Genomic DNA, 22,570 nt, shown 5'->3' on the forward strand with positions numbered 1-22,570 from the left:
CAAAGAAATGACTTAAAGTGAATCTTTTGGACATTTGAGAACATCATCATTTCCAGGTTTGATGAACACCGATCAATCAGTGTCCACTTACTGTCTGTAGAGTTTAAGCCTCGTTGTCTAATGATAAAACACACACACACACACACATTGCATCACTCGCACACACACACACACACACACACACACACACACACACACACACACAGGACATTCTTGAGGGGACATTGCATTGACTTACATTCATTTCCTGGAGACTTACCCCTTAACCACAATTACTACTGACCTAATACTAACCCTGACCCTAACCTCAACCTAACCTTAAAACATATCTTCACCTTAAAATGTAGTCATTTACGTTTTACGTGTGGGGACTTTTAAGTCCCCACAACATTAGTAATACTCTCACGCACACAACCTCTGAATGTGTCTGAAGCAACACAACACATGAACACACGACTGCAAGCGGGAGACCACAGGAACAAACACAGATCACATTTATTTGTCTTATTTACACATAAGTAACCACTATGTCCCTAATCTCAACTCCTGTGGTGTTGCTAGTTGAACTTCTCCCTAAAATGCGGCTGTATTTCCCAGGATGGCACAAAGCCTCTCTTTTTCTTCTTTGTTGTCTGCTGAGTGAAGAATGCAAGTCATTTTTCTGGGTCTTCAGCAGTAAACAGCAGCTGGAGACTGAATGACAGAGTCTGTGAGAGGACAGAGCCGGGTTTGTGCACCGTGTGTCCCTCATTTGCCACTGTATCTCTCTGGTATCCCGTTCTCTGTCAGAGAACATGTTCTACAAGTCCTACAAGTCACTTTGTTAGAATTCCAGAACTGATGACAGGAAGTGAGCTGCTGGCTGTCCTGGCTTCTTCGCCTTTTGTCCATTAGAGATCCAGGATATGGGGACAGGGCCAGTGAGGGACACAGCAAGGTCCTGTCCACACTCTCCCCTGACTGTTGACCTGAAGAAGGTCACTGGCCGAGCCGCTGCTGACAGGCACTGTACCGCTGCAGGGCCCCCAACAAGTCCTCATAGGACAAGTTTCTGTGGGAGGGCAGGGAGCTGAGGACAGAGCAGAACACACATGTCACACACAAAGCTCAACAGCGCCATCTACTGTTCTACTGTTTTTCTTGTGCTATTCAAACTGCAGTTTCCTGACTTGTGTGTGGCTTATTATTATTCATCAAGACATTGATTCAATTAAATTTTATTTGTATAAAACCAAATCACAACATACATTATTATCATAAGTCTCTGTACATAGACAACATCATGGAGAGCAGAGAAAGCTAACATTTTACACAATGAGCAAACACTAGGGGGCACTGGAGAGAAAAAAGAAGAAATCTCTGACAGAACCAGACTCAAAAGTGCAGCATCTGCCTCGACTGGTTTGGGTGAAAGGAAAAATGGGGGACATAGGAGAGGTGGGGGACAGAAAGGACAAGAATGAGGTCAGGTGGACAGACGGTAACTCACATGAATTCAGTGAGTCTGATGTGCCAGGGGAGGAAACCCAGCGTGCTGTTCACTGAACCAAACTTCACCACCAGCTCAGGGTCAGGAATATTCTTTGACTCTGGAGGAAACACAGACAGGAAGCATGTCATCAGCTCAACACACTAAGTGTCGTATGTTCCAGATTCCATGTCAGGGTCAGGATAAAGACAACATTAGGTTTGGTTGACTCACACAAGAATAAAATAATAAGAGTTTAAGTAGTACGAGTGAGTGTGCAGGAGAAACGTAATGTGGAACCAAACCCTTGACCTGACGGGGACTTGAACCGGCAACCTTCCAGGCCAAGTTCCCGTTCCATTTGGACATGGGCTGCCCAGAAAATATTGATAATAATTAGACTGAGAATACAGAATTAAGTAATTATTGTAGAATAAACGAATTGAAGATGCAAACTTATTGAATGTATTAAATGATCCACCATAGTAATCAATATTGTGCATAATCCAAATTTCAAACAGAGCATTTCTTCATTTCCTCTTGTAAACAGATAATCACAGATAATGATACCAAAGAATCCACTTAACGCATATTCTGATTCCACATAATTGTGCTACAATACTTCTGTTCTTCATTTTGATCATCGCACCTTTTTTTTTGTTTGTTTTAAATATTGTACTGAGCAGCTCTGTAACATTAAAGTACGGACCCAGTATCAGCAGATACTCAATAGTAAAAAGTCTGTGGTACCTCTGAGCAGTATATCCAGCATGGTGACGCTGATGTCTTTGGAGCTCCTCTCTTTGCTCTCCACAGAGCGACAGAGCTGCTGCGCTGCCTGGACGATGCTCTGCTTCCCGTCCTCTGGAGACAACACCTTCACTGTCGGCCTGCAGGACACCACTGACACACACAGACACACACAGACACACACACAGAGACACACACAGACACACACAGACACAGACACACACACACACACACACAGACACAGACACACACAGACACACACAGACACAGACACAGACACACACAGACACACACACACACACACACACACACAGACACAGACACACACACACACACACACACACACACACACACACGATTACCTTCAACCCACATAAATGATGTACCTTCACAGGGTCACAGACAGTGACAACCTGCTGGTTCAGCATGTTTGAAGTGGGATGTTGTCAAACAGTTAAAACGATGTCATACATGGTAAGAATAAGATAGATTTTGCAAAACCAATCATTGGTCATCTTATGTGGTAACTGAAGTATTGTTGAAAAAAGGCACTTAATGATCAGGCCCCTTCATACCTGAAAGACCTTATCATCCTAACAGATCACAGGTTGCAAAATACAGGTTTACTTGTGGTTCCCAGAGTCCAAAAGCAGAATGGGAGGCAGAGCCTTCAGTTACCAGACTCCTCCCCTTTGGAACCAGCTCCCAATGACAGTTCAGGAGGCGGAGCCTCTCTATGTATTTATTTATTCAGTGAGTAGTTTTAACTGATCTACTGTTCGGCTTGATTTGTGTGTGGGACGTCTCTTCCTGTGACGGCACTCTGGTTAGTCAGTGGCCGACACCCTGACCAATCAATCAACGCATAGTACCTACTCAGCATGCTTTTGGAACCTCGTCGGAGCAGGTACTAAAAATAGTACCTGGTACCAGGTTACTATGCTAGTGGAAATGCTACTTGCCGTGGCGAGGCGAGTAGAGCCGGTGGAAATACGCCATTCGTTATGCTGCTATAGCGAGGCTCATCATTGTCCAAGTTACACAAGCATAATCTGTGCCCTTTTCCTAGTTCCACAAGCACTTTCACTGTCCTCTGCCTGATTACACCCATGCCATTTCCAGAAAAACATTGCACAACCTGCCATATTATGTTATTACCATTTTGGGAAGATTTACACACACAGAAAATGTATTAAACACATATGTACAGAAATTATTTGGTCGTACATTTTTTGGAATTCATAGTCATTTCTAACGGACATAACAGACACAAAAACTCAATGCATCACACATTATGTGGTTCAGATACAGCTGCCTGTGATTATACACTTGGCCAGTAGGTGGTTTTGTGTGCACATGAAGCTTCAAGAAATTAACCCTTTCTCGAACCAATTGGCTTAAGTGGTTCAATGCCTCATGAGGCTTCATCTCACCATCACTAGTTCTAGCACTACTTTGCGCCACTCTAATTGGTTTGGTATCAGGCATGTTGTTTTCCATTACTATAGCGCCTCCTAAACATGGGCGGGGCTGCCGTGGTGTTGTTTCATACGCAACACAAACACACAAAGTAGTGACATTAAAAAGATTAGTTCAGTACTTCCTCCATGACCGGAGCACAGACTCTGTCTGATACAGTCACTGGACTGAACTCACGATCGCCAACTGTCACTAAATACAAATACAAAATACAAGACTCTGCCATTAAATATTGTTTTAGAAATTTCCTTTGCTAAATGTTGGAGATTAACACAAGTTTTTGTATGATTTTGAAGTCTTTTCAACATGGCATTGTTTAGTTTGAGTACGTCACTCTGACCAATCAGTGGCCGGCAGTCTGTTGACGTCACATTTTAGAATCGGCTCAGCTCACTTGGAACCTCGTCGGACTAGGTAATGGAAAAGCAAGTAGAGTCATGCTAGAACTGTATAGTGGTAAAGCGCCATTAGGTCAAACTGGAAACTAAGTCTGTCCAATGAATAGAAACCCACACATTATTTTTTCATGTTAAGGTTTTTCTTTAAAATAAGGATTTTAGGAACTCTGAAAATGTTTCATTCAAAATAGTTTAACTGCACCTCTTCTGTGCACATCAGTAATCTTAGCAGCTCCCAGGTTTTAGTTGTAGTACTGTTCAATGCAACAGAGGCACACGCCCAAAAACACAACCTCTGGCTTCTTCCATGCATTTTTCAAACATCTTTAGATGCTGCATGTAAATGGCACTACGGCTGTAAAGTCCCAGTTGACTGGTCCATTTATGAGTCCATACATTCTAGCTCAACAAATAGACTTTTTGCTGTGTTTCATACAGTCTATGGTTAACTTGATTTCATCAGGGGGAATGTACCAAGTGCTAATGGGGGTGTTTTCAGAGCACCCCTGTTTCACAGGTAACAGCGTGTCTTCAGAGAACACCCCCCTTGTCTTCACTATTTTGGTTTAGCCCAACCCACGAGACAGATAGATTGAACAAGGTATATGCAGGAATCCTGAAGTTAATTTCAATACCTTTTTATTTAATTGCCACTTCAAGCTGCAATTAGCAATACATATTTAACTTACAAAACAGTTTTAGTTTGCAATAAAATCTATAGAGCACAACCATACAAAGGAACAAAGCTCGAAAGAATAAATTAAACCAAAAGGCAAGGTTGTTGATGGCGTCATTGTACTGCTGCTTAAAGTACGGCGCAAGACCAAATCTAATGACGTATCCGGTTTTGTCCTTGCCACAGGTGAACGTCTGTGCTACGGCCCAATTCGGAAACATTGATTTAAAAACGTCAGAGATGATGCCCATTGAGGTTACGCTTATCTTCTTTCTGCAATATATACAAAAAGCCTCCTGGTGGGATCTCCCACCAGGAGTCCGCAAACCTACATTTTCCCATGTCTGACGATTTAAGAGTTTATTTTGTGTGATTTTGGGATACTATTATTTGATCTTGCTGGGCGAGCATGCCTGCGCATAGCTGTTTTTAACAAACATGGGGAGGAAAATAAATTTTTGCAGTCAAACTCTATGGACAAAATTTGATACTTTGTGAACTTGCAATTAAGTATTTTTAAAGCCCACATAGACCGGAAGCTCCAATTAACGCTGCGTTTGTGTGTGTATCTGTGTCATTACCTTGTTTATGAAACCCTAAAGTTTCAGAACAAACAGTTCAGCCACTGCTGAGAAAATAGTGTTGTATTGTTTTCCTGGGCTCTGCGAAGCGGATCAGCACTTCCTTAATTTGATGTCGTCATCAGAAATCCTCACCACTCCTCTCACCACCGTAGCGCCTCCTGGTGCAGGCACTAGTCCGGGCACATCCGGTTGCATATATTCAGCCGCAGAGGAAGAACTACTCTCGTTGTAGCTGCTGAGATGCAGAGCATCCACCGTGCCAGAAGGGGAGCTGTGTATCTGAGAGCTGGCGTATCTATTACGTCACTTCCAGGTACCTGGCCAATCACAGGACAGTGGGAAAGCTCTCGTTGGCTGGCCAATCACAACACAGTCCACATTCTAGGGGTGTGGTTTTGGTCTGAAACAGCGCGGCTGACGAGAGCGTCAGTGAGGAGATATTTTGATCAGCTCGTTTGCAGCGATTAGGAGGTTTTTAATCATGAAAACAAGTTAATATATGTAAGTAGGCCTCCATAACTAACATATGTGTGTGATACAAGCATTCTATGTCACCTTTAATACTTTTTCAGCCCCTGCAGACACCCGAACATGGACATTCTTAAATCTATTTTGAGATTTTCATTTTAGGGCTACAGTCAGTCAGTCCTCTAACATTAATGTCAAAGACATCACAGTGTGGCAGCATTTCACAAAATAGATGGCAGGAAAAAAGTGATATGTAAACTTTGCTAGCAACAGTTTGCATGTCACAGCTCGACTACAAACATATCATATTAAAGCCAACTTGTCTGCGTTAGGTTGCTCCGTCCGTTTTGAGTATACGATCATATCAGAATTGGCATGTTTCATTGTTTTAGTCTAATAATTGTTGATTCATTTTACAACTGCAGTCTGTTAGTGTCTTAGCCACGAAGCTGAGCTCATTTGTACAGTGTTGCTTGTCGTTCTTGTGCTGATATCACTAGTTGACATAGTATATTTTCAGATGCGTTCATGATGCAAATCACTGTCAGAGCCGTCAGACTCTGCCGTCAGACCCCATAATGTGACTGTGTGAGCAGGTTTAGGTCCCCACATTAGTAATACCTGGACACACACGCACGCATCTGTTGAACTGAAAAACAACTGTAGACTATTAAAGTGCTGAAAGAACAGCAGAACTACACCCTTACCATTGTGGTGTTTGTCAGTGCCATTGCTCAGGAACTCCACATTGTGCTTAGATCCATCTCCACCAAGAAATTTCTGCTGCCTCCTCTCTATCTCCTCTAGCAGGCGGGAGTTGTTCTTTCGAAAAATACCTGAGGGAGAGAGATCAGTGTTGATATTACATGTGTCATTTGATACACAAGCATAAATCCAACTATGTAACACATACATTTATTGCATTCCCTTGTGACTGTAATTAATTCAATATACTGTTTGTTCTATAACTTTACCTTGAATAATTGTAATTTGTATGTTTATTAAAATTTGATGATCGGACGTGACAAATAATAGAAAACACTTGTGTTCTGTACTCGGGTGTGTCCATGTAAACAGGAAATATCAGATATTCAAGCATAGTTAAAGTATATAAAGAATATTATAGTATAGTGGTTTGTAAGTGTCTGACTCAGATTTATAATGTGACAGTCTGTCCTGTACTCATGAACTTCAACATATTATTTACCATTATACGATCACATTTTGTTGTACAGTATTGTTTTTTAATTGCCATACACACATGTATCGAACTGTAAGGCTATGGCAATAACAGTCACTTGACGTTCATGCCAATTGAAACAGAAATGTGGAACAAACTTCCATAACCCCTAGTCACATGAGGAGGGAGGAGACTTTTCCTGCTCGTCTGACTTACGGTCAGTGACACAGTGAACTCCACTCTAATCAAACACAAGGAAAAGAATGAAGTGATACACCAACAGCAGGGATTAGACACTTGTTATTATTACTGCAGATATATTGATGTTAACATATGCAGTGAAGGACTTTTAAACACTAATACAAACTAGGACAGAAAGTGTTCTGCTTTGATGATATACATACAATTAGTTGACGATGCTGCCAAACAGCTGATTTGTGTGCGTGTAGGAATGTTAAGAACCTACTGTTGTCTGTCCAATGACGAGCATTTACGGTTTAAATGTTATTTATGTGATGTACCTCATACTCACGCTATGAGTTTGAGTTATGATCCTCTTCTCATCCCACTGGGTTAAATGTATTCTATCACATTGTTGTGGACAGGTGAATTCAATAAAGACATACAACCAACATAGGAAGTGTTTACCGTGATTGTCATAAACGCTGACATAAGATATTCCCACAGCCACACACCACACCACCAGGTTGGCTATGTCAGAGTAGCTCGGCTCTTCTTCCGCAACCAAAAGGCCGATGTGGACCGGCAGCTTCTCTAGAGACCTGCCGTCGGACAGACAACGAGAGCGGTGAGTGGAAGTGCCGCTGGCGGGGAGCGTGTTCGCGTTCGCACCGGTGTTGCGAACGGTGTTCAACTTCTTCTGGTGGTCTGGGAAGCCAACAAGGGCGACCGGCAGCAGCAGCGCAGCCACCGCCCGCTCCCACATCCGGCCCTTCCAACTCCGAAGCCGGACACGGAGCCAGGAAACAAGGGCTCTGTTGACGTGGACCAAAACTAGCAAGAGCCGCCATAACATGCCGCACATCAGCGCCATTACCCCGAATGAATTGCACGTCAAAGTCTTACCAGACAGCGGTCAAATGAGAACCGTAGGCGCTAAGTCGCCTGTCAGTTTGCTAAATGTGATTCAGTGGTGCCAACGGCTCACTCTGCCGACCGCCATCTTCCCCTCGCATTAGCAACCTCTAACCTGTGAACCCTCGGCGTCATCGTCATACACGTAGCTTGTTGATTGGACAGGATGACAATGACGTATTTGACGTTACTAACTACGCGTTTGACGTTACTAACTACGTATTTGACGTTATTACAGAGCCATTAGTATACTTCCTAGATTCTCCAAAGTAACTGAAAGGATTGTGTGTGACAAGCTTCTGACACTGTAAATCATAATGTTCTGTTCTGTAAAGTTTTCGTCTAAAGCTCTAACATGGATGGAGTCTTATTTACATTCAAGAAAGCAGTGCACCAGAATTAATGATGCATGCTCTTCTTTAGCTAATAACACCATTAGAGTCCCACATGGATCAATTTTAGGACCAATTTTATTTAACTTATATATTAATGATTTGCCCAGAAGTGCATAATGTATGCTGATGGCACAGTTATCTACACATGCTAAGGATAGAGGTCAGGCTGCATCAAAACTCACTGCAGTACTACAGTAAAACAGTTGGTATGTATTTCTCAAGATAACAAGATAAACACAGCAACAACCTGATATTTTTGTCAAAGGAGAGGGGATTCAAATTGTTGACAACTTCAAATACATGGGCGTAATTATTGATTCTAATCTAACTTTTAGAACGCATATAAAAATGATATCCAGAAATGTCAGAGCTATTTTAATTAATTATAGACATATTAGACATCAATTACCTATGCATGCTGCTAAATTATTTATGCATTCAATGATCCTCTCACATCTGTCATATTGTGCTACAAGCTGCTCCCAGGCAGGTGTGACTATGCTGAAACCCTTGTACACCCTTTACAAACAGGCTGTGAAAGTTTGTAATATTTAGTGACATCTAGAGGATTATGGAGAGCCAGCGCAGTCAAAATTAAATAAATAAATAATACCAGAAAACCCCCCATAAATAAATAAATAAATATCGCTATGAAATCAATCAATCAGTCAATCAATCAATAAATAAAATTATTCTTTTCAGGAGCCTTTTATTTCCAAACACCACTTTTATTCATTTCAGGAGACTTTTAATTTTAAGCCCCGGTTGGAGCAAGGGTCTTTCTGCATGGAGTTTGCATGTTCCCCTGTGTGTGCGTGGGTTTTCTCCGGGTTTTCCAACTTCCTCCCACATTCCAAAAACATGCAATATGGGGATTAGGTAAATTGGTCACTCTAAATTGACCGTAGGTGTGAATGTGAGAGTGAATGGTTGTTTGTCTCTATATGTGGCCCTGCAATGGACTGGCAAACTGTCGCCCAATGTCAGCTGAGTTTGGCACAGCACCCCCTGCGACCCTCGCGTGGACGATAAAGCGGTAGAAAATGGATAAATGGCATCCTGGACACAGATTTACAACACATACCAATACAATACCAGAAGAAAGTACCGCTTCTCTCTCACTCTCTCTCCCTCTGTGTGTGTGTATGCATGAGAGAGTGGGAACAGAGAGAGAAGTCTATGATATCTTTAAACATTGCTTTGTAAAGCACTCACTCCCTGCACCAGACTCCAAAGAAAAATACAGTTCATTTAGCTTGCAGAAACAAACACTTATTACACTATTGTCTAACATGAGGCTTTGGGGAAAAGGTAGAAATAACTATTACTGGAGTCTCTGATCATACACACTGCCAACTAACTAAAGGTTAATGAAATTCAATTAAATATATAATATAATATATAGTCACATCATGTTTTTATTTTTAAATTAATAGATCAATTTTGCATCATAAATATGTTTTTTTTATTGTTGCATATTAAAACAACCCCTTATATTTTGAAATGATCCAATCCAACTTTATTTGTAAAGCACTTTAAAACAAACACAGTGGACCAAAGTGTGCTGTACAAAATAATGGATAAAAGATGAAAAAGCTCACACGAGGCAAGAGTACATATACAAAAAGGAATGAATATGGCATATTGATATGTAATTTTGAGCTCATAACGTCCACCGCAACTGTTGCTTTTCCCAAAAAAGTTGGGCTATTTTTTTTACTTGACTGGCCCCCGACTGACCAGATGAGACAGTCAGTGGCCCACAGGTCATTTGAGTTTGAGACCCCTGCACTAGAGGCACTAGTAAGTGAAGTTTTGGCTGTGGGAGCAGCTGGGGGTGGAAATGGCGGCTCGCCTTGGCCAGTCATTGTCAAGTCTTCACCGCTCCTTGCTGTCTCTCACAGAACACTCTACCACTCTGCCGCGCACAACTTGCTAGCTGTGGTAGCGTTATCCGACACTGATTACAAAAGTGGTAACCAGAAAGGTAAGGATTTCTTTAATTATGACACCCACATCTATGAAGACAATCTGTTATTAGGTCATTCCAAATGAAGCATTTCAAAGACCAAAGTCGCAAAATAACAAATAAGAGATAATATGAACTGTTTTTTTTTCTTTAGAACAACAGGTAACTGAACAAAGAGATTTTTATTGTTTACAAGTCAAGCATCAGTTCAAGCTCTGCAGTTCGCTTGAGAGAGTGTGTTTCAGCCGAATCTCAGAACAACCCTGCCCTCAGAAGAGCAAGACTACACTTCTAAAGATTATGTAGCATTATCATCATATGCATCCCATGTACCGGTACCCGTGTACTGAAAAGCATGTTGTCCGGATATTCCATACAGTCTCATGAACTTATATCACAACAACAACTTGGACAATGGCGTCAGTTAGTCAAACAACAAACATCTGTTCTTCCTTGACGTGCCATGTCCATAATGGATCCTCATGTTGAATAACTATCCTGCGTCTAACACCCAGAATGACCTTTCTCCTCAGGGATCTCATGTTTGCTTCTTAATGTCCATCTTTAATACATTAAAGAATTAAAGCTTAGCTGTGTTAATGTGTTCATCTAAGTTCATACACTTCTGAACCTATACTTACAGAGGCAGCAGTGTGTGTGTTCCATTAAAAAAAGCACATTTTATCTATGCAGCCTTCAGTTGCCTAATTCCTGTTACTTTTCATTCTTGTTAGCTTTCATGTTTTTATCTGTGCTGTGTTTGCTTTTATTCGTTTGTTTTGTAATTACTTATTTTGCTTTTGTCATTTCTGTGTACTATGTTCCCTGTGAATTCCCATGCTTTCATTTAACTATTTTAATCGATTTGATGTCTTATGACATGACATTTTAGATATTTTAATATGTGATTGTTATGATTATGTGAAGCACATTGGGCTACCGTTCTTTGTATGAAATGGGCTATATCAATAAAACATGACTTGACGTGACTTGTTCCTTCATCCAGCATTTTTGCATTTTTGACCCCCCCCCACTCAAAGACACACCCCCTCACACTCTACGACACACCCCCTCACACTACACAACACTCTTATTGGGTCACAGAAGAGACTGCGTCTGAAACGTGATGACGTTTACGTTGACAAAGTATGAAGGGAGAACACCGGAAACAACCAACACGGGAAAAACACAAACCGGTCCAAAATGACGGAGGAAAAGGTAAGAATGGATAAAAAACACAGTTTGATATGAATAGTCATTATTTGTGTACATTAAATCAATTAAGTGTGGTTTATTAACCAGTAATGTCTGCTGTAACGATAGCGATTGTAAGCAAGACGCAGCGATTTTTTTTCCCTTTTTTTCCTTTTATTTGTATGTACAGATTATAACATTAATTCAATTCAATTCAATTCAATTTTATTTGTATAGCGCCAAATCATAACATACATTATCTCAAGGCACTGTACATAGACAACATCAAAGAGAGCAGAGACCCCCAACAGTTCACACAATGAGCAAGCACTAGGCATCAGTGGAGAGAAAAAACTCCCTCTTAACAGGAAGAAATCTCTGACAGAACCAGGCTCAGAGATGTGCGGTCATCTGCCTCGACCGGTTGGGGTGAAAGGAAAAATGGGGGATAGTGGAGAGGTGGGGGACAGAAAATGGGGGGAGAGAAAGGACAAGAGGGAGATGAGGGAGAGACAGAAGAGAGAGAGGGAGACCAGCAGCAGATACACAACAACTGTATCAGGTTACAAGTTTATACAGTTACTGATATCGACTTTTTAATTTACAAAATAATAATAATGGTGACGATGAGCGTAGCCTCGGAAACTGGATCTTGATCCTGCAACCTGCATGATGAGAATACAGAGAGAGAGAGAGGGAAGGAAGGAAAGACACAAACTAGGGAGAGAAAGAGACAAGGTTAATGACATATAAAAAGTCATAATCAAATGCTGAGTGTGAGAGAGTGAATGTGCGTGTACCACCGGAAAATCCCCCAGCAGTTTAGTTCTATAGCAGCATAACTAAGAGATGGTTTAGGTTTCCCTGAACCAGCTCTAACTATAAGCTTTATCAAAAAGGAAAGTTTTAAGTTTAACTTTAAATACAGAGAGAGTGTCCGCCTCCCGAACTATCATTGGAAGCTGGTTCCACAGGAGAGGAGCCTGGTAGCTAAAGGCTCTGCCTCCCATTCTACTCTTACAGACTCTGGGAACCACAAGTAAACCTGTATTTTGTGACCTAAGTGGTCTATTAGGATGATAGGGTAAGACTAGGTCTTTCAGGTATGAAGGGGCCTGACCATTAAGTGCTTTGTACGTGAGGAGGAGGATTTTAAATTGAATTCTAAACTGTATGGGGAGCCAGTGTAGAGAAGCTAACACTGGAGTTATATGGTCTCTCTTTCTAGTTCCTGTCAGAACTCGTGCTGCAGCATATTGAATTAACTGAAGGATTCTAACAGACTTGTTAGAACATCCTGCTAATAAGGAGTTACAGTAATCTAATCTAGATGTAACAAAAGCATGAACTAGTTTTTCAGCATCCTGTAAAGACAGAATGTTTCTAATTTTCATAATGTTCCGCAGGTGGAAGAAGGCTGTTCTGGAAATTAGTTTTATGTGTGAATCAAATGACATTTCCTGGTCAAAAGTAACTCCAAGGTTCCTCACAGTGGAACTGGAAGCCAGGGTGATGTCATCTAAAGTGACAATGTGGGCAGAAAGTTTTTCTCTGAGGTGTTTAGGGCCGAGTATAATGACCTCAGTTTTATCTGAGTTTAAAAGTAGAAAGTTACAGGTCATCCAGGACTTAATGTCTCTGAGACATTCCTGGAGTTGAACAACCTGATTTATTTCATCCGGCCTCATCGATAGATATAGCTGTGTGTCATCTGCATAACAATGAAAGTGTATGTTATGCTTTCTAATAATGTTCCCTAGAGGAAGCATATATAAGGTAAAAAGTATAGGCCCAAGCACTGAGCTTTGTGGAACTCCACAATTAACTTCTGTTTGTAGTGAGGCTTTATCATTAACGTGAACAAACTGGAATCTATCAGATAAGTATGATTTAAACCAGCAGAGGGCAGCACCTGTGATACCAAGAGTCTGCTCCAATCTCTGCAGTAGAATATCATGATCAATGGTGTCAAATGCAGCACTAAGATCTAACAGGACAAGTAAAGAAACTAGACCATTATCTGACGCCAAAAGAAGATCATTACTAACTTTAACTAGTGCTGTTTCTGTGCTATGGTTTAATCTAAAACCTGACTGAAAATCTTCAAACAGGCCATTAATGCGCAGATATTCACATAATTGATTGGCAACAGCCTTTTCTAAGATTTTAGAGACAAAGGGAAGATTAGATATCGGTCGGTAATCAGCTAAAATATCTGGGTCAAGGGTCGCTTTATTTAGAAGGGGTTTAATAACTGCTACTTTAAACTTTGGGGCACATATCCAGTTAATAAGGATAGATTAATTTGAGTTAATATAGAGTTATTAATTAAAGGAAACACATCTTTAAACAGTTTGGTGGGGATAGGATCTAACTGACAGGTTGATGGCTTAGATGATGAAACTAATGATGTTAACTCAGGGGGATCTATAGGGGAGAAACTGTCTAACTGTGCACTTGGTGCTTCTAAAGCTCTTGTGCTAGAAGATGTGTCAGTCCCAATATGAGGGAGGAGATGATCAATTTTTTCTCTAATTGATGTTATTTTATTCACAAAAGTTCATAAAGTCATCACTGCTCAGTGTTAAAGGAATAGATGGTTCAGTGGAGCTGTTGCTCTGTGTCAGCCTGGCTACAGTGCTGAAAAGAAATCTATGATTATTCTTATTTTCTTCAGTTGGAGAAGAATAACAGGCAACTCTAGCTTTGTGTAGGGCTTTTTTGTAAGCTACAAAACCATCTTTCCAGGCTATATGAAGTTCCTCTAGGTTATTGGAACGCCATTTTCTTTCTAATCTACGTAACGTCTGTTTAAGAGCACGAGTATTGGAGTTAAACCATGGTGCTCGTTTCATCTGATTCACCACTTTCCTTTTCAGAGGGGCAACACGATCTAATGTAGTACACAGTGAGGCTGCTGTACTATCAACAAGGTTATCTATGAGGGCGGGAGTAAAATCACAAAAGGTACCTTCAGATGTACTGACATATGGCACCGAGTTAAATAAAGGTTGCACTGTCTCTTTGAATGTATTAATATTATTATCAGACAGGCACCAGCTGTAGCTGTATTTCTTATTTATGTTATTGTAGTTCATTATTGAACAGTTAAATGTGAGTAAATAATGATCAGTAAGGAGAGGGTTTTGAGGAACTATGTTTAAATTATCAATATCAATACCATAAGTTAAAACAAGGTCGAGGGTGTGATTAAGGCAATGAGTTGGTTCATTTACGTGTTGAATAAAACCTATTGATTCCAACAGCGAGTTAAATGCGCAGCTAAGACTATCACGGTCAACATCTACATGGATGTTGAAATCCCCTACAATTATGATTTGATCTGTTTTAAGCACCAACTCAGATAAGAACTCAGAGAACTCTGATAGAAACTCTGAATAAGGTGCAAGTGGACGATAAACTGTGACTATTATAATTGGTTTCTGTGATTTACAACTAGGATGAGATAGATTAAGAATAAGGCTTTCGAACGATCCTGGTTTGGGCTTGGGATTGATTAGTAATCTAGTATTAAAAATGGCTGCTACTCCTCCTCCTCGGCCTGAGCTTCTAGGAATATGGGTATTAGCATGAGTGGGTGGAGTTGATTCATTTAGACTGACGTAATCGTCTTCATGTAACCAAGTTTCAGTTACACAGAATAAATCAATACAATTGTCGGAGATAAGATCATTTATTAAAACAGATTTTGAGGAGAGAGACCTTATATTTAATAGTCCACATTTGAAAGTGGTATTATTTGACTCTATTTTATTGTTGGTATTAATCTTTATTAAGTTAGAATGTCTAACTCCTCTTCTGTTTGTTATTGGTTTATTTACTTTATTTACTTTAGTTTTTACTTTAGTTTTTACTTTAGTAGGTCGAGGGACATACACAGTCTCTATGGGGTTTTTAATAGGTGACTGCTCGAAAAGAAGCACAGAGAAGCATGAAAGACTGCAACTCTGTGTCCTGGTCTCAACTCTGGATTGTCATGGGTTTCTAATAAAATGCCCTAAGCTGCTAGATAAGAGAGCTGCTCCATCCAAAGTGGGATGGACGCCGTCTCTCCTCATGAGACCAGGTTTCCCCCAGAAGTTTTGCCAGTTATCTAAAAACCCAATGTTGTTTTCTGGACACCACCTCGACAGCCAGCGATTGAATGACGACATGCGGCTATACATGTCATCACTGGTTACATTGGGCAAAGGACCAGAGAAGATTACGCTGTCAGACATAGATTGTGCATACCTACACACAGATTTAACATTAACTTTGGTGACCTCCGATTGGCGTAATCGGGTGTCATTACTGCCGACGTGAATAATAACTTTACTGAATTTACGATTATCTGTAGCCAGCAGTTTCAGATAAGACTCTATGTCGCCCGCTCTGGCCCCGGGAAAACACCTGACTGTGGTTGCTGGCGTCGCTATTTTCACGTTCCTCAGGATGGAGTCACCAATTACCAGAGTTGGTTTCTCAGTCTGTGTGGTGCTGAGAGGGGAAAACTTGTTTGAGGTGTGAACAGGTTGGTGGTGGTCAGGACTCTTAGGCTTAACACTACGCCTCTTACTGCGGACAGTCACCCAGCTGCCCTGTTTGTCTCCCGGCTGCACGGGAGCTGCTGGGGGAGCTAATGCTATTAAGACAGAGGGTCTCATTTCAACCAAGAAACGTATAAGATAAATTATATGATCTCTATGTATTAGTATTTATCTGTTTTTTAATCTAAAATGACTCTGAGAAGTTGCACACAGCTTTGCTAATTTGAAAACTTGTGACCTCAGTTCTACAATTGTTAAGATAAAAGATTTGATGATGAATAATATTTTTCATATTTAGAAATGAAACATTCTGTTGAATCACAGTCAACAGTGTCATTTGATTTGATTTGATTTCAGTTAGCCTGCATATATTTTAGTACAGGGAAAGTCTTACAGGCAAATGCAGTCCAGTTCATTACTACTTGATTCTGGATTAAAAATGTTCCCATGTTAAAAATGCAAAATACAATTTTATTTTACATTTTCTCTTATAGAGCAACACTACGTTCAGTAATGGAGCAGACCCTGAGCTGAGGAGATGCCATTGTGCCAAACAAAGGGGAGCTTTTGTCTCATCTGCAGGGACAGCGACGGTCAAGTGTAGAGTACGGTGGTAGATCCATCTATATTATCAAATATTTGTTCATTTCAATGCTGAAAGGCCTTTATTTCCCCATGACCCTCACATGTTATGAAATATGATGCTATGTCTGTTTGTCTTCACCATGGATAACTGTGAACATCAGACACTCACAATAACTAATGCTGGAGCCATGTCATCTATGTGTACTGTACTTCATGTGTGTAGAATCTTTAGTCCATGTGTATTTTATTTTCACCATTGTTGTGAATTTAGATTTGGAGAAAAAGTTTCAAGATTCCTGCATTTTTATAGATGCCCCTGATAATAGTGATTGTTCTTTGAACCTCTACATTAAGAAGAATTGGAACAATTTGCCTCTCAGACAGGGTTTAAAAAATGATTGTTTTGTGTGTTTCTTGAAACTTATGAATCACTTTTCCTTCCTTTTAGGATACAGTTTATACAAATGCCACCTTGACTGTGTGCAAAGCCATTATCACTGTGGCTTTGTGAAAAATGTTTTGTCCTGCAAGACAGCAACCACAAATATCACTGCAACTTTGGCATCCACGGTGACTCCAGCGTCCACAGCAGACCATCAGAAAGAAACATGTATGTTTACTATGGTACTGTGTCATTCTGAATTCAACATGGATCTCTTTTGGAAGTTGTTGACATTTACATTTGAGACATTATGTAACAATTGTGATTGTGATGATGGTCTACAGGTGCCAGAGGACACTGAAGACCGTCCCTACAGCAAAGACTTGGTGAGTCTCAGCATTTCTTTCACTCATCATCAACCACACAGATCCTTACTCTCTCACTCAGGCTTAAGTGTGTGTCCATTTAGAGCAGTGATGTTACTGTGGCCAGACAAGAGGACACGTCTTCAAAGTGTCTTGTGCTACGTATGGAAGTGCAAATGATCATGGAAAGAAAATGTCTTATTCAAAGTACTTCATCACATGTATTCACTGTTACATATTTATGTGTTGTATCATTTAATTTTAGGAAAGGCCCAACAAGCCAAACAGCAACTCCAGTTGTCTGTTAATTCATGTCATTACTCAGGATGAAGGCGTGCTGCAACACCTTAAGGTGAGTGACAATGGCATTTTGTGTGGTGTTTATGTATTTATATATGAATACCCAAGCTAAACACCTATAATATATTTATAGAAAATCATCAGAGGCAACATTGTGTCTCCCTGGGTCAAGAAGGAGGACAGGGTCTTCAGTCTTTTTGAAGATGATGACCAAGTGGACCAGGTGATGCACTTCTTGTCTGGAGTCTTTGAAAGTCCACAGACAGATAAGAAGTCTGCAGATTCTGTGGCTTTAATCCTACAGAGGTGAGATATCAGACACTTTACACTGATTTGTAGACTACATGTTTTATATGACTGCATATGTCTCCTTTTAACACATTGTCACTGTCCAACACAATCTTAAATCTTAATCATTGATGTATGTCCCTGCAGCTGTACTCTCCATCTCCCTGGACAAAGACAAAGACTGAATTTCAAGAATTTCCTTCGGGATCAATAAAGTATCTTTCTATCTATCTAAGACATGGACACATGTGGAACTCAGTTTGACTCCAGGTAAACTGATCATTTAGGAAACTGTTAATCCAATTTTCACAACAGTTTATATCCCATAATGTATGTGAGTGTCATTAATGACTTCATTATTTTGTCTTATCAGCAAGATAACCGCTTCAGAGCCACATGTCCAAGGAAGCAAGGCTCAAACAGGAAAGCCTTAGAGAGTGAGGACTTTGTCGTTAGGCGCCTGTAATCCCTGACAATTTTTTGAAAAATGTAAATAGTTAATTGTCTGCTATGCATACAAATAAAAACGATATATCATTCATCACTTGTATTCATTACATGGATTTAAAAGTTATGCAACTTTCTGTACAGAATCAAGGGTTTCAGTGCTTTTGTTTTACTTTCATCAAAATACCTACTGATGTCCAACTGGCTGGGTTTGATTCAGATACCAATGTTTCATATATCTTCCTTATAACTGCCCCACGTGTCAGTTTAATGCATTCTCATTTATTTATTTTTTGGTTCCTACCCACCATTCAGTTGAGGCAGGCTCATTAGCTGTTTTTGTTTCTACACGGTAACACTTCAATGATACACCACCTGGCAGAGCACGGGAAGGGAGAAACAACACTATTGGTGTATTTGTGTACATTAAGTTACAAACTCTGCATTAGCATATTTATGTAATTGTTTGTTTACTTTCTTTTTCTTCATTTCTCACGGGTCGGTCGGTAACTGTGAAGAAACCCTGTTTTTAAACGATCTCGGGCCTCATGTTTTACTACCTAGAGGAGCTACAGTGAGAACTCGACTGCTTAGCGTGAGTAGCCGAGAAGAACATCGCTAGAGCACGGTGATCCACGGTCGGGATGAAGCCTCTTCACATCGCGGGTGCATCGTTTATTGCCATCCTCGCAGCAACCAAGGAAGCAGCCGCAGGAGGGTTAAGGTGCTACTACTGTGAACTTTGCGTAAATGAGAGACTTTGAGTGCTTTGCTCAAGAGACTGAAAGCTATAGAGTCAGCCCAGGGCCGGCTCTTGGCATAGGCGATATAGGCGGTCGCCTAGAGCGCCATCTGCTGGAGGGGCGCCCCTCCAGCAAAAAAAAAAAAATAAAAAAATTTAAAACAATGAAAATAAAAATGATTTTCTATACCCAGTCGCCCTCATTTGTGTGTTCTCTCTTGAAAAGAACATCAACCGTGAAGTGTCTAGGCAGGTGTCATTTGATGATACCATAGATGCTTTTCCTGCAAGGAAGTCCAGACGTGTACAATTTTAGTTAAAGTGAAAGACATGCTGGAAAGAGTTATCTGACAGTTTGTTGTTGTTGTTCAAATGAAACTGTTGTGATTGTTCTTGTGGTTGCTGTAATTCAATACTTGAAAGTTGTGATTTTTTGCTGTTTGCTGTTGTCAAATTTAACATGTGTGATTGTTCATTTGGCTGGTGTAATTCGTGTGTGTGTGTGGGGGGGCACCGGAGAGCAATCTCGCCTAGGGCACAAAATTAGGTAGAGCCGGCCCTGAGTCAGCCTATCACACAGCATGGACCATCATTGACGAGAGATACAGCAATCCATTCCTCGTCACCAAAGCTTTCAGGGACAATCTTGATTCATGGCCCAAGATAAACTCCAAGAGCAGTATGGAACTTCAAGAACTTGCTGACTTCCTCCGCAGCGGTGAGGCAGCTATGTCTCAAATCAGAGGCCTCGAAGTACTCACTGACTGTAATGAGAATCAGAAGATATTCGCTAAACTTCCAGATTAGCTGACCTCTAGATGGAATAGGAAGGTCATGGAAGTACAAGAGCAAAGTCACGAGTTCCCAAGCTTCAGCAACTTTGTTAGGTTCCTCACACGTGAAGCCAGAATTGCTTGTAACCCAATAACATCTCTCCATGCTCTAAAGCCAAGTGAAAGTGAGAAGAACAAGGTTTCAAGGAACAGAGGTCCTGGAGCAAAGGTGCTGGCAACCAACTCAGGTGAAAGGACTGTTGTTACAAGCTGTGCTTTCTGTGAGAAGGCAGGTCACAGTTTACTCAAGTGTCACAGGTTTATGGATGAAACAGTGTTCACACGAGTTAAATTTGTCCAGGAAAACAAGTTGTGTTTTGGTTGTCTACAATCTGGCCATCGCTCGAAAGAATGTGAAAGCAGACAGACCTGAAATATATTTGAGAAAAGACATCCAGCTAGCCTCCATGATGATCGCACTAAAGAAAGAAAGATGCTAACAAAGGCTAAAGGAGCAGGTAACCATGACAAGCTGAAAGACGGAAGAACTGAACGGCGACAAGACAAAGCAATGAGATCTTCATTTGAGGCAATGTCAAACAGAGTCATACAGAACATCAAAGACATTCATACATCCACTATCATCCCGGTGTGTTTGTCAGCCACAAGTGAGCCTGACAGAAATTCTTGTACGCACTCCTAGATAAACAGAGTGACACAACCTTCCTCCTTGAAGAAACTGCAAAGGCTCTACACACAAAAAATTAACCAGTTCAGTTAAAGCTGTCCACCATGGCTTCAAGAAACAACATTGTGCCGTGTCGAAGAGTCACTGGCCTGCAAAGTAGAGGATTCAACTAAATTCCTCAGCCAGTTACCTATACAAGTAGGGATGCACCGAAATGAAAATTTGTGGCCGAAGCCGAATAAAATTTAAATGTGTGGCCGAATACCGAATACCAAATACCGAATATTGAATGCGGTTGTTAATTTTTTCATTATTTTTTTTATATTGCATTAATAGCCTAGAATACATTTTTAGACATAAAAGTAAATGTTTATTGATAATGACATTTTTAAACATTCCAGTAGGCTTTTCTTTTCAAAAAAAAGCACAAAGATTTTTCATTTATATTAGGCCTTCAAACAAAACATGTATTCCAAAAAACTAAAGTGCAGTGGATAAACTCACAACAAATGAATTATTGTCTTTTTGGCAAGTCTGCTTAGCCACAGCCTCTGAACTCCTGTGAGTGAAGTACAATCTTTTGTAACTTGAAATCCGCGTCGACCCATTGCGCAGTTAAACTCAGCATGCTGGTGGGGCTGACATCCGAGCTCCATATGTCTGTCGTGAAGCTGAGGTCAACATCATTGTCTTTAACCAAGAGCTTGTGGACGCGAGTTGCAACACTGTCATACATCTCTGGTAAGCACACATCCGAGAAATACCGTCTGCTCGGTATCGTGTAACGGGGCTCAATGTACTGCACAAGCCTCCGAAAGCCAATGTCCTCCACAACACTAAACGGTTGATCATCCAAAGCCATGAACTCCATTACCTTCTTTGTGATTCCGTTTGCTTTGGCACTGTCATTCGCAAACTTTTTCGTCTTTTCAAAGACGTCTTGCACGGACGGAGTGGGCGTGCTGTGACAAGATTTCCTTTTAGCTGCTGCAGCCGTCTCTCTCTCGTACTCAGCATGCTGTTCAGGGTGTTTGGCTTTTAAATGAAAAATTAAAGCAGTAGTGCTAAAGGTCTTTGCAGAGACACCCCCTCGAGATAGTTTGGTTGAACACTCGTTGCAAACTGCAATTCTTTTCTCGCTCTCCAACACTTTAAAATATCTCCACACTGCCGACATTTTACCGAAGGCGCCGGGTCACCGCGTCACTGGTCGTTGTTTGATTGCGTCACACGCCACTATTCGGCCTTGCTTTTAACTCACTCCACCGAAGGCCGAATGTGGCTTTTTTTGCAATATTCGGCCGAATATATTCGGTTACCGAATATTCGGTGCATCTCTATATACAAGAGACTTCATACCTGCAAACAGAGAACACATTCCCTCACCTTGAACACATTGCAGCTGACATAGCTCCTCTACAAAGTTGTGACGTTGGCTTGTTAATTGGCTACAACTGTCCTCAAGCTCTCGCAGAAAGGGTTCCTGAAGAAGACATCAACAAGACTCCAGCGTGGTACATCCCTCATCACGGGGTGTATCATCCGCAGAAACCTGGAAATATCCACGTCGTCTTCGACTGCTCTGCAAGGTTTCAGGAGACTTCCTTGAACGACCATCTGCTAACCGGCCCTGAGTTGACAAACAATTTGTTCGGAGTTCTTTGTCGTTTTTGTAGAGGTCCTGTGGCGATAATGTGTGACATCAAGCGCATGTTTCACCAATTCAATGTAAAGACAGAAGACCAAGATTACTTGGATTACTTGGAAATCTGGAAAATCAACCATCTACCTACT

The 22,570-nt window shown here is 40.9% G+C and overlaps 1 protein-coding gene across 1 annotated transcript; it reads right to left on the reverse strand.

Moving 5' to 3' along the window:
• Nucleotides 1-477: 477 nt before the first annotated feature.
• On the reverse strand, nt 478-8,227 carry nus1 (NUS1 dehydrodolichyl diphosphate synthase subunit). The gene is made up of 5 exons (XM_044049535.1): nt 7,652-8,227; nt 6,531-6,659; nt 2,219-2,371; nt 1,490-1,589; nt 478-1,069 (listed from the first exon to the last, which is right to left on the reverse strand). The coding sequence occupies exons 1-5, from the start codon at nt 8,055-8,057 to the stop codon at nt 979-981; spliced, it is 879 nt and encodes a 292-aa protein (XP_043905470.1). The 5' UTR covers nt 8,058-8,227; the 3' UTR covers nt 478-978.
• Nucleotides 8,228-22,570: the final 14,343 nt, after the last annotated feature.

Source organism: Solea senegalensis, linkage group LG17 (genome assembly GCF_019176455.1).
Source record: "Solea senegalensis isolate Sse05_10M linkage group LG17, IFAPA_SoseM_1, whole genome shotgun sequence".
Lineage (NCBI taxonomy): Eukaryota > Metazoa > Chordata > Actinopteri > Pleuronectiformes > Soleidae > Solea > Solea senegalensis.

What these genes read in the sequence shown, in the direction of transcription:
- nus1 (XM_044049535.1), bottom strand. Translation starts at nt 8,057, where the DNA reads ATGGCGCTGATGTGCGGCATGTTATGGCGGCTCTTGCTAGTTTTGGTC. An exon ending in CACTGACAAACACCACAATG is followed by an intron (nt 2,372 to 6,530) that starts GTAAGGGTGTAG and finishes TGTGTGTGTCAG; the next exon opens with TGGTGTCCTGCAGGCCGACA. An exon ending in ATCAGACTCACTGAATTCAT is followed by an intron (nt 1,070 to 1,489) that starts GTGAGTTACCGT and finishes CTCTGTCCTCAG; the next exon opens with CTCCCTGCCCTCCCACAGAA.